The 11,976-nt window shown below is 57.3% G+C and overlaps 1 protein-coding gene across 1 annotated transcript; it reads left to right on the top strand.

Moving 5' to 3' along the window:
* Positions 1 to 1,097: 1,097 nt before the first annotated feature.
* Positions 1,098 to 9,712, top strand: LOC135184176 (C-signal-like). Its single transcript, XM_064159760.1, has 6 exons — positions 1,098 to 1,112; positions 1,832 to 1,883; positions 2,051 to 2,238; positions 3,359 to 3,517; positions 4,153 to 4,263; positions 9,588 to 9,712. Exons 1-6 carry the CDS (start codon positions 1,098 to 1,100, stop codon positions 9,699 to 9,701), a joined length of 639 nt encoding a protein of 212 aa, XP_064015830.1. The 3' UTR covers positions 9,702 to 9,712.
* Positions 9,713 to 11,976: the final 2,264 nt, after the last annotated feature.

The raw sequence follows: 11,976 nt of genomic DNA, 5'->3' as shown, positions 1-11,976 counted from the left end.
TGACCATAAATGGGTTTGAGGAGGGTCACTGTGACCATAAATGACCCTGGGGAAGGTAGGGAGGGTGCTGGAGGGGACAAGGGCAGGGGAAGGTGTTCAGTTGTGAGCACCCAAAGGTGTTCACTGACCCCCACCTGGGCTTGAGGAGGGTCACTGTGACCATAAATGGGTTTGAGGAGGGTCACTGTGACCATAAATGACCCAGGGGAAGGTAGGGAGGGTGCTGGGGGGGACGGGGGCAGGGGAAGGTATTCAGTTGTGAGCACCCAAAGGTGTTCACCGACCCCACCTGGGTTTGAGGAGGGTCACTGTAACCACAAATGGGTTTGAGGAGGGTCACTGTGACCATAAATGACCCTGGGGAAGGTAGGGAGGGTGCTGGGGGGGATGGGGGCAGGGGGAGGTGTTCAGTTGTGAGCACCCAAAGGTGTTCACTGACCTCCACCTGTGTTTCAGGAGGGTCACTGTGACCATAAATGGGTTTGAGGAGGGTCACTGTGACCATAAATGACCCAGGGGGAGGTAGGGAAGGTGCTGGGGGGGACGAGGGCAGGGGAAGGTGTTCAGTTGTGAGCACCCAAAGGTGTTCACTGACCCCACCTGGGCTTGAGGAGGGTCACTGTGACCATAAATGGGTTTGAGGAGGGTCACTGTGACCATAAATGACCCAGGGGAAGGTAGGGAGGGTGCTGGGGGGGACGGGGGCAGGGGAAGGTATTCAGTTGTGAGCACCCAAAGGTGTTCACCGACCCCACCTGGGTTTGAGGAGGGTCACTGTAACCACAAATGGGTTTGAGGAGGGTCACTGTGACCATAAATGACCCTGGGGAAGGTAGGGAGGGTGCTGGGGGGGATGGGGGCAGGGGGAGGTGTTCAGTTGTGAGCACCCAAAGGTGTTCACTGACCTCCACCTGTGTTTCAGGAGGGTCACTGTGACCATAAATGGGTTTGAGGAGGGTCACTGTGACCATAAATGACCCAGGGGGAGGTAGGGAAGGTGCTGGGGGGGACGAGGGCAGGGGAAGGTGTTCAGTTGTGAGCACCCAAAGGTGTTCACTGACCCCACCTGGGCTTGAGGAGGGTCACTGTGACCATAAATGACCCTGGGGAAGGTAGGGAAGGTGTTGGGGGGGACAAGGGCAGGGGAAGGTGTTCAGTTGTGAGCACCCAAAGGTGTTCACCGACCCCACCTGGGTTTGAGGAGGGTCACTGTGACCATAAATGGGTTTGAGGAGGGTCACTGTGACCATAAATGACCCAGGGGAAGGTAGGGAGGGTGCTGGGGGGGACGGGGGCAGGGGAAGGTATTCAGTTGTGAGCACCCAAAGGTGTTCACCGACCCCACCTGGGTTTGAGGAGGGTCACTGTGACCACAAATGGGTTTGAGGAGGGTCACTGTGACCATAAATGACCCAGGGGGAGGTAGGGAAGGTGCTGGTGGGGGTGAGGGCAGGGGGAGGTGTTCAGTTGTGAGCACCCAAGGGTGTCACCGACCCCACCTGTGTTTCAGGAGGGTCACTGTGACCACGAATGCCGTGGGAAAAGCTCTCTCTTTGATTCCTGTCCTCTTAGCACAGGTTGGGGGGTGCTGGGGGGGGGGATGCTGAGCCCGGCGGGAGGCACACGCTGGGGCAGGGAGGGGTTGTGCAGATGCTGAGCTCGGCTGGGTGCAGGGAAGCAGCGACTCGCCCCGAAGCTCTCCCACGGGGACCTGTTGAAACCTGTTGGTGCCTTTCCAGTTGCCACCCCTGCGTGGCACAGAGCCCCCACCCCTCCCCACCCCCTCTCCGCCCCCAGCCCCGTCCCTGACAGCTCCCTTTTCTCTCCCCAGGCTGTCAACGAGGTGGCTTTGGGCTTCCCCAACGTCGTGGTCCTGCCTCTAGGTAGGTGCCAGAGCAGGAAGCCACTCGAGGATGCGATGTCACCCGTGGGTGGGTCCAGCTGAACCACCAGCTGGCTGCTGGCACCCCGAGAGGATGCTCGACGGCTGGGACCTGCCTCCCCATGGTGTGTGCCAGCTCCTCCGAGCCTCCAATTGTCCCCCTCACAGATGTGACCGACCCCAACAGCATCAGGGCAGCGGTGGGGAAGGTGAGAGAGAGGGTGGGAAGGGCTGGCCTCAACCTGCTGATCAACGACTCGGGCGCCACCCGCAGCAGCACGCTGGCCACCGAGACGGCCGAGAACATGACCCTGCTCTACACCACCAACACCATCGGGCCCCTGCAGACCTGCCAGGTGAGCCCACGCAGGCTCCCCGGGCCCCGGCTGCGGAGGAAGGGCATGGAAGCATCTCCCCCGCTGGAGATCGGCAGGCTTGCTGCAGCTCCTCTGCTCCAGGCAGAGCTCAGCTGGAGCCCTGCGTCCAGCTCCGGGGTTCCCGACGTGAGAAGAGATGCTGGGGTGGGGCTAGAGGAGGCCACCGAGATGCTGAGAGGGATGGGGCTGCTGGGGGGAGCAAGGCTGGGAGACTTGAGACTATGCAGCCTGGAGAAGAGAAGGCTCCAGGGGAGATCTTGGAGCTGCAGGCAGGCTGGGGAGATCTTGGAGGTGCAGGGGAGCTGCAGGCAGGCTGGGGAGGTCTAGAGGAGGCAACTGAGATGCTCAGAGTGCTGGAGCTGCTATGAGGTCAAGGCTGGGAGAGCTGGGGATGTGCAGCCTGGAGAAGAGAAGGCTCCAGGGGAGACCTTAGAGCTGCAGGCTGGCTGGGGAGATCTTGGAGGTGCAGGGGAGCTGCAGGCAGGCTGGGGAGGTCTAGAGGAGGCAACTGAGATGCTCAGAGTGCTGGAGCTGCTATGAGGACAAGGCTGGGGGAGTTGGGGATGTGCAGCCTGGAGAAAAGAAGGCTCCAGGGGAGACCTTAGAGCTGCAGGCTGGCTGGGGAGATCTTGGAGGTGCAGGGGAGCTGCAGGCAGGCTGGGGAGGTCTAGAGGAGGCAACTGAGATGCTCAGAGTGCTGGAGCTGCTATGAGGACAAGGCTGGGGGAGTTGGGGATGTGCAGCCTGGAGAAAAGAAGGCTTCAGGGGAGACCTTGGAGCTGCAGGGGAGCTGCAGAGAGGCTGGGGAGGGCCTGTGGGGATAGGCTGAGGGCAATGGTTTGGAAGTGGAGCAGGGCAGAGTTAGGTTGGGCATCAGGAGGAGCCTGTGCACAGGGAGGGTGGGGAGAGACTGGCACAGGCTGCCCAGGGAGGGGCTTGAGGACACCCTCAAGGCCAGGCTTGAGCAGCTTGATCTACCTGGAGGTGTCCCTGCTGCCTGCAGTGGGGGCTTGGCCAAGATGCCCTTGGAGGCTGCCAGCAGCCCAGTGCAGCTCGGGGATCTGTGGGTTTGTGACAGCCCAGGGCATGTCCCCCGCAGGCTTTCCTGCCTCTGCTGAAGGAGGCGGCTGAGGCCGAAGGCCAGCGGGGGCTGAGCTGCAGCAGAGCTGCCATTGTCAACGTCTCCAGCATCCTGGGCTCCATCGAGGCAGCAGAGGCTTGGGAGGAGAGGCAGGATGTCTGCTACCGCTGCAGCAAGGTACTGCCGCCGGCACTGCAGGCGGCGGCTTAGGGGGTCGCCGCCGCCGCCTCCTCCTCCTCCTCCTCCTCCTCCTCCTCCTCCTCCTCCTCCTCCTCCTCCTCCTCCTCCTCCTCCTCCTCCTCCTCCTCCTCCTCCTCCTCCTCCTCCTCCTCCTCCTCCTCCTCCTCCTCCTCCTCCTCCTCCTCCTCCTCCTCCTCCTCCTCCTCCTCCTCCTCCTCCTCCTTTTCCTCCTCCTCTTCCTTTTCCTCTCCTTCTTTTCCTCCTCTTCCTTTTCCTCCTCCTCTTCCTTTTCCTCCTCCTTCTTTTCCTCCTCTTCCTTTTCCTCCTCCTCCTCCTTTTCCTCCTCCTCTTCATTTTCCTCCTCCTTCTCCTTTTCCTCCTCCTCCTCTTCCTTTTCCTCCTCCTTCTTTTCCTCCTCTTCCCCCTCCTCCTCCTCCTCCTCCTCCTCCTCCTCCTCCTCCTCCTCCTCCTCCTCCTCCTCCTCCTCCTCCTCCTCCTCCTCCTCCTCCTCCTCCTCCTCCTCCTCTTCCTCCTTTTTCCTCCTCTTCCCCCCCCCTCCTCGAGCTCCCCACCAGGCTTTGGCCGTGGCGGTGCCACCCCACGAGGGTGGCAGTTGTGTGTCCCCACCCCAGGCTGCTCTGAACATGCTCACCAAGTGCCTGGCTCTGGAGTACGGCGGCAGTGGGATCCTGTGCGTGTCCGTGGACCCTGGCTGCGTGACGCCTCCCTTGGGACCGGGCACGGTGAGTGATGGGAGGGGCTGGGTCACTCTGGCTCTGCAAAGCCCCAAGGGCGCAGTCTCTTCCCGTGGGCATCACCTCCCATGAGCAGACCTCCCACAAACATCCCTTCCCGGGGACATCATCGCTTCCCAGGGACAGCCTTCCCAGCTCTTCCCACGGACAGCCCTTCCCAGGCACATCCCTTTCCACAGGCAGCCCTTCCCATCGGTATCCCTTCCCACAGACATCTCTTCCTGGGAGCATCCCTTCCCAGGGACATCCCTTTCCCATCTGTATCCCTTCCCACAGACATCTCTTCCTGGGAGCATCCCTTCCCAGGGACATCCCTTTCCATGGACATCCCTTTCCCATCTGTATCACTTATCACTTATCACTTCCCAGGGACATCCCTTTCCCATCTGTATCCCTTCCCACAGACATCTCTTCCTGGGAGCATCACTTCCCAGGGACATCCCTTTCCCATCTGTATCACTTATCACTTCCCAGGGACATCTCTTTCCCATCTGTATCCCTTCCCACAGACATCTCTTCCTGGGAGCATCACTTCCCAGGGACATCCCTTTCCCATCTGTATCCCTTCCCACAGACATCTCTTCCTGGGAGCATCCCTTCCCAGGGACATCCCTTTCCCATCTGTATCCCTTCCCACAGACATCTCTTCCTGGGAGCATCACTTCCCAGGGACATCCCTTTCCCATCTGTATCCCTTCCCACAGACATCTCTTCCTGGGAGCATCACTTCCCAGGGACATCCCTTTCCCATCTGTATCCCTTCCCACAGACATCTCTTCCTGGGAGCATCCCTTCCCAGGGACATCCCTTTCCCATCTGTATCCCTTCCCACAGACATCTCTTCCTGGGAGCATCACTTCCCAGGGACATCCCTTTCCCATCTGTATCCCTTCCCACAGACATCTCTTCCTGGGAGCATCACTTCCCAGGGACATCCCTTCCCAGGGACATCCCTTTCCCATCTGTATCACTTATCACTTCCCAGGGACATCCCTTTCCCATCTGTATCCCTTCCCACAGACATCTCTTCCTGGGAGCATCACTTCCCAGGGACATCCCTTTCCCATCTGTATCCCTTCCCACAGACATCACTTCCCAGGGACATCCCTTTCCATGGACATCCCTTTCCCATCTGTATCACTTATCACTTCCCAGGGACATCTCTTTCCCATCTGTATCCCTTCCCACAGACATCTCTTCCTGGGAGCATCCCTTCCCAGGGACATCCCTTTCCCATCTGTATCCCTTCCCACAGACATCTCTTCCCAGGGACATCCCTTTCCCATCTGTATCCCTTCCCACAGACATCTCTTCCCAGGGACATCCCTTTCCCATCTGTATCCCTTCCCACAGACATCTCTTCCTGGGAGCATCCCTTCCCAGGGACATCCCTTTCCCATCTGTATCCCTTCCCACAGACATCTCTTCCCAGGGACATCCCTTTCCCATCTGTATCCCTTCCCACAGACATCTCTTCCCAGGGACATCCCTTTCCCATCTGTATCCCTTCCCACAGACATCCCTTTCCATGGGCATCCCTTTCCCATCTGTATCCCTTATCACTTCCCAGGGACATCCCTTTCCCATCTGTATCCCTTCCCACAGACATCTCTTCCTGGGAGCATCCCTTCCTAGGGACATCCCTTTCCATGGACATCCCTTTCCCATCTGTATCACTTATCACTTCCCAGGGACATCCCTTTCCCATCTGTATCCCTTCCCACAGACATCTCTTCCTGGGAGCATCCCTTCCCAGGGACATCCCTTTCCCATCTGTATCCCTTCCCACAGACATCACTTCCCAGGGACATCCCTTTCCATGGACATCCCTTTCCCATCTGTATCACTTATCACTTCCCAGGGACATCTCTTTCCCATCTGTATCCCTTCCCACAGACATCTCTTCCTGGGAGCATCCCTTCCCAGGGACATCCCTTTCCCATCTGTATCCCTTCCCACAGACATCTCTTCCCAGGGACATCCCTTTCCCATCTGTATCCCTTCCCACAGACATCTCTTCCCAGGGACATCCCTTTCCCATCTGTATCCCTTCCCACAGACATCTCTTCCTGGGAGCATCCCTTCCCAGGGACATCCCTTTCCCATCTGTATCCCTTCCCACAGACATCTCTTCCCAGGGACATCCCTTTCCCATCTGTATCCCTTCCCACAGACATCTCTTCCCAGGGACATCCCTTTCCCATCTGTATCCCTTCCCACAGACATCCCTTTCCATGGGCATCCCTTTCCCATCTGTATCCCTTATCACTTCCCAGGGACATCCCTTTCCCATCTGTATCCCTTCCCACAGACATCTCTTCCTGGGAGCATCCCTTCCTAGGGACATCCCTTTCCATGGACATCCCTTTCCCATCTGTATCACTTATCACTTCCCAGGGACATCCCTTTCCCATCTGTATCCCTTCCCACAGACATCTCTTCCTGGGAGCATCCCTTCCCAGGGACATCCCTTTCCCATCTGTATCCCTTCCCACAGACATCACTTCCCAGGGACATCCCTTTCCATGGACATCCCTTTCCCATCTGTATCACTTATCACTTCCCAGGGACATCCCTTTCCCATCTGTATCACTTATCACTTCCCAGGGACATCCCTTTCCCATCTGTATCCCTTCCCACAGACATCTCTTCCTGGGAGCATCACTTCCCAGGGACATCCCTTTCCCATCTGTATCACTTATCACTTCCCAGGGACATCTCTTTCCCATCTGTATCCCTTCCCACAGACATCTCTTCCTGGGAGCATCCCTTCCCAGGGACATCCCTTTCCCATCTGTATCCCTTCCCTGCAGACATCTCTTCCTGGGAGCATCACTTCCCAGGGACATCCCTTTCCATGGACATCCCTTTCCCATCTGTATCACTTATCACTTCCCAGGGACATCCCTTTCCCATCTGTATCCCTTCCCACAGACATCTCTTCCTGGGAGCATCACTTCCCAGGGACATCCCTTTCCCATCTGTATCCCTTCCCACAGACATCTCTTCCTGAGAGCATCACTTCCCAGGGACATCCCTTTCCCATCTGTATCCCTTCCCACAGACATCTCTTCCTGGGAGCATCACTTCCCAGGGACATCCCTTTCCATGGACATCCCTTTCCCATCTGTATCACTTATCACTTCCCAGGGACATCTCTTTCCCATCTGTATCCCTTCCCACAGACATCTCTTCCTGGGAGCATCACTTCCCAGGGACATCCCTTTCCCATCTGTATCCCTTCCCACAGACATCTCTTCCTGGGAGCATCACTTCTCAGGGACATCCCTTTCCATGGACATCCCTTTCCCATCTGTATCACTTATCACTTCCCAGGGACATCCCTTTCCCATCTGTATCCCTTCCCACAGACATCTCTTCCCAGGGACATCCCTTTCCCATCTGTATCCCTTCCCACAGACATCTCTTCCCAGGGACATCCCTTTCCCATCTGTATCCCTTCCCACAGACATCTCTTCCCAGGGACATCCCTTTCCCATCTGTATCCCTTCCCACAGACATCTCTTCCCAGGGACATCCCTTTCCCATCTGTATCCCTTCCCACAGACATCCCTTTCCATGGGCATCCCTTTCCCATCTGTATCACTTATCACTTCCCATGGACATCCCTTTCCCATCTGTATCCCTTCCCACAGACATCACTTCCCAGGGACATCCCTTTCCAGGGACATCCCTTTCCTATCTATATCACTTATCACTTCCCAGGGACATCCCTTTCCCATCTGTATCCCTTCCCACAGACATCTCTTCCCAGGGACATCTCTTCCCATCTGTATCCCTTCCCACAGACATCTCTTCCTGGGAGCATCCCTTCCCAGGGACATCCCTTTCCATGGACATACCTTTCCCATCTGTATCCCTTCCCACAGACATCTCTTCCTGGGAGCATCCCTTCCCAGGGACATCCCTTTCCATGGACATACCTTTCCCATCTGTATCCCTTCCCACAGATATCTCTTCCTGGGAGCATCCCTTCCCAGGGATATCCCTTCTCATGGTGGCCATCCCCTCGCAGGGTGTTTCCTTGCCAGGAACATCTCCTCCTCCAAGCAGCCCTTCCATGGACATCCCTTCCCTCCTGGAGGGTTGGGGCAGCTGCACCACCAAGGACCAGTTCCAGGCTCTCTCCTTTTCCTCCCGCTCCCCTCTCCGTGTCCCATCCCAATCTCGTGTCAGCAGAGGGCACCCTGGCCCCACGCACAGCTCCAGCCGAGCCCCCCCCCCAGGGTGTTGCTCCTCACCACCCCAAGCCCCAGCATGGCTCAGAAGTTGGCTTCTCCTCCACCAGTGCCAAGGGCATGCCCAGGAGGAGCAGCTTGGCCAGGCTGGTGATGGCCTGGAGGGGACAAACTGAGTTCCTTTTTGATCAGGACTCATCAGCCAAATTAGGGATGGTTAATTAATGCAACCCCCCCATTCCTAGGCTGTTGGAGCACCTCCAGCCTCTCCTGGCCAAATCTGGCACCCCAGCAGAGCTGGAGGTAGTTGGAGGAGGGTTTGGGCTGAGTGCCCCCAGGAGGAGCAGCTTGGCCAGGCTGGTGATGGCCTGGGGAGGGACAAACTGAGTTCCCTTTTGATCAGGACTCATCAGCCAAATTAGGGATGGTTAATTAATGCACCCCCCCCCATTCCTAGGCTGTTGGAGCACCTCCTGGCCAAATCTGGCACCCCAGCAGAGCTGTAGGTAGCTGGAGGAGGGTTTGGGCTGGGTGCCCCCAGGAGAAACATCTTGGCCAGGCTGGTGATGGCCTTGGGGGGACAAAATGAGTTCCTTTTTGATCAGGACTCATCAGCCAAATTAGGGATGGTTAATTAATGCAAACCCCCCCATTCCTAGGCTGTTGGAGCACCTCCAGCCTCTCCTGGCCAAATCTGGCACGCCAGCAGAGCTGCAGGTGGCTGGAGGAGGGTTTGGGCTGGTTGCCCCCAGGAGGAGCAGCTTGGCCAGGCTGGTGATGGCCTGGGGGGGACAAACTGAGTTCCTTTTTGATCAGGACTCATCAGCCAAATTAGGGATGGTTAATTAATGCAGCTCCCCCCCATTCCTAGGTTGTTGGAGCACCTCCTGGCCAAATCTGGCACCCCAGCAGAGCTGGAGGTAGCTGGAGGAGGGTTTGGGCTGGGTGCCCAGGGAGGAGGTGGTGGAGTCTCTATGCCTGAAGGTTGTTCAAGGTGTGGCCATGGCACTCAGGGAGGTGGTTTGACAACCCTGGTGGGGTTGGGTTGTTGGTTGGCCTGGATGATCTCAGAGGGCTTTTCCAAGCCTGATTCTATGTCTTTGAGTCCATCAGGGTCCAGTGACAGTGGAGGAGAGCGTGAGGGGAGTCCTGCAGCTGCTGGCTCGGCTCTCTGCCAACAGCAATGGCACCTTCTGGGACTGGAGAGGGCAGAGCCTGCCCTGGTGAGACCAATCACCTGCCCACTAAAGTCATTTAATTGTCACCTCCAAGCTTGCTCTGCATCTGTGGGGTGACAAGAGGGATGCCAAGGCTGGGAGGTGAGAGCTGTCTCCACCCTGGGGTGCAGAGGGATGGATGTGCCTGCATCCTGGTGCCAAGGGGCTGAGGGATCCCCTCCCCAGCATCCTAACACTGCCCATGGGATGTGGCTTTCTGTGGTCATCAGCCACACTGGTTGGTGGCCTGAGGCCACCACGGGCATGGGACATCTTCTGGACCCCAAGGCTTACCCTGCTGAGCCCAGCACCCTCAAACCAGTCAGCTGCTCCACGCCCACCTGGAGGCTGTCGATGGACACTGCTGCTGCTGATTCAAGGCCAGCAAAGCCTCCTCCTTTCTCCACCAGCTGGGAGGGTTCACAACAGGAGCATCTTGCAGGCACTAGCACGGCCCTGGGGATGTCTTTTGGGACCTCACCCTGGGCTGACATCCAGTACCCATCACAGGAGCAGATTCTGCCCCTCTGCTCTGCTCAGACCCCACCCCTGCAGTGCTGGGGGCAGCTCTGGAGTCCTCAGCACAGCACAGACCTGTTGGAGTGGGGTCAGCAATGCTGGGAAGGTTGATGCTGATGCCCTCTGCTGTGAGGCCAGGCTGGGAGAGTTGGGGTTGTTCAGCCTGGAGAAGAGAAGGCTCCAGGGGGAGCCTTCTGGTAGCCTTTCAGTGCTTCAAAGGGACAGTCAGAAAGCTGGGGACAGCCTCTTGAGCAGGGCCTGATGAGACAGGCCAAGGGGTGATGGGAGATTGAGAGGGGAGAGTAGGGACCCATGTTTGATGCTGAGGGTGGTGAGACCCTGGCCCAAGGTTGCCCAGAGAGGTAGGGGATGCTCCATGCCTGGCACCATTGCAAGTGAGGCTGTTAGGAGCTCTGAGCTGCTTGCTGTGGCCGCAGCTGTCCCTGCTGAGTGTAGGAGTGGTGGAGTAGGGGGGAGGGTTTGGAGTGGATGAGCTTCAAGATCCCTTCCAATCCAAACCATTCCATGATCTGATGACTTCTCTGTCACGAGGTGCTGCTCCAGTGTCCCTATCAGCTGAACCCAGTTCCCCTGCTGAGCCTCTGCTGACATTTCTGAGGCCATCCCTCGAAAGAAGGGCTGGAAAAAGCCACGTCACAAGATCTCAAGTGGCCACTTGGGCTGGAGAGGCAGCAGCAGAGTGCTGTGGGGGTGCTCCAGAAAGCTTGGCCCAGGTCATTTTGTTTTTTGGCTGGGACAGCTTTGCCTTATTGGTTTTTTTCCCACAGTGGTGGAGGAAGTGCAAGGGGAGACCATTCCCACGCTAGGCTGGAGGGAGTGGGATGCAAAGAGGTCAATCCAGACCAGCTAGGGGAGGCTGGGTAAAGGCAGGACCCCTGGGCAAGGATATGCCTCGAATTAGAGCTGGGGGAGTGCAGCTGGAGGCTGAGAGATGGGTGGGCTTTAAGTAGATATGAAGCAGGGATGGAAGGAGAGGAGGGGAAGGGGAAGAAGGGGAAGGAGAAGGGGAAGGAGTAGGAGGGGAAGGAAGGGGAAAGGGGAAACAGAAAGGGAAGGAGAAGGGGAAAGAGAGGGGGAAAGAGAAGGAGAAGGGGAAAGAGAGAGGGAAGGAGAGGGGGAAAGAGAGGAGGGAAGAGAAGGAGAAGGGGAAGGGGAAGGAGGAGAATGAAGACAACTGTGATGAGGACAATGATAAAGATGAGGAGGAGGAGGGGAAGAAGGAAAAGGAAGGTGAGGATAAGGAGGAGGACAAGTAGGATGAGGAGGAAGGGGAAGGAGAAGGAAAAGGAGAAGGGGAAGAAGGGGTAGAAGGGGTAGAAGGGGAAGGGGAAAGAGAAGGGGAAGGGGAAGGAGAAGGAGGGGAAGGAGAAGGAGGGGAAGGAGAAGGGAAAGAGGGAAAACAGAGGTAAAGAGAAGGGGAAAGAGGGGGAAAGAGAAAGGGAAGGGGAAAGAGAAGGGGAAGGAGAAGGGGAAGGAGGAGAATGAAGACAACTATGATGAGGACAATGATAAAGATGAGGGGAAGAAGGAAAAGGAAGGTGAGGATGAGGAGAAGGAGGACAAGTAGGATGAGGAGGAGAAGGAGGACGAGGAGAAGAAGGATGAGGAGCAGGAGGATGAAGAAGACATTCCAACCACTCGTGCTGCTGCTGCCCCCACCTCACCTGCACACTCTTGCAGGCAGCCCAAGCCGCCCGCGGCCAGGCATATCCCAATTAAGGGCTCTAATAGGTAATTAAGGTGAT

This window comes from Pogoniulus pusillus, chromosome 20 (assembly GCF_015220805.1).
Source record: "Pogoniulus pusillus isolate bPogPus1 chromosome 20, bPogPus1.pri, whole genome shotgun sequence".
NCBI lineage: Eukaryota > Metazoa > Chordata > Aves > Piciformes > Lybiidae > Pogoniulus > Pogoniulus pusillus.
This window is presented reverse-complemented; position numbering and strand designations above follow the sequence as displayed.

Coding starts and splice junctions, on each gene's coding strand:
- LOC135184176 (XM_064159760.1), top strand. Junction 1,884..2,050: donor CGTCGTGGTCCTGCCTCTAG/GTAGGTGCCAGA, acceptor TCCCCCTCACAG/ATGTGACCGACCCCAACAGC. Junction 2,239..3,358: donor GGCCCCTGCAGACCTGCCAG/GTGAGCCCACGC, acceptor TGTCCCCCGCAG/GCTTTCCTGCCTCTGCTGAA.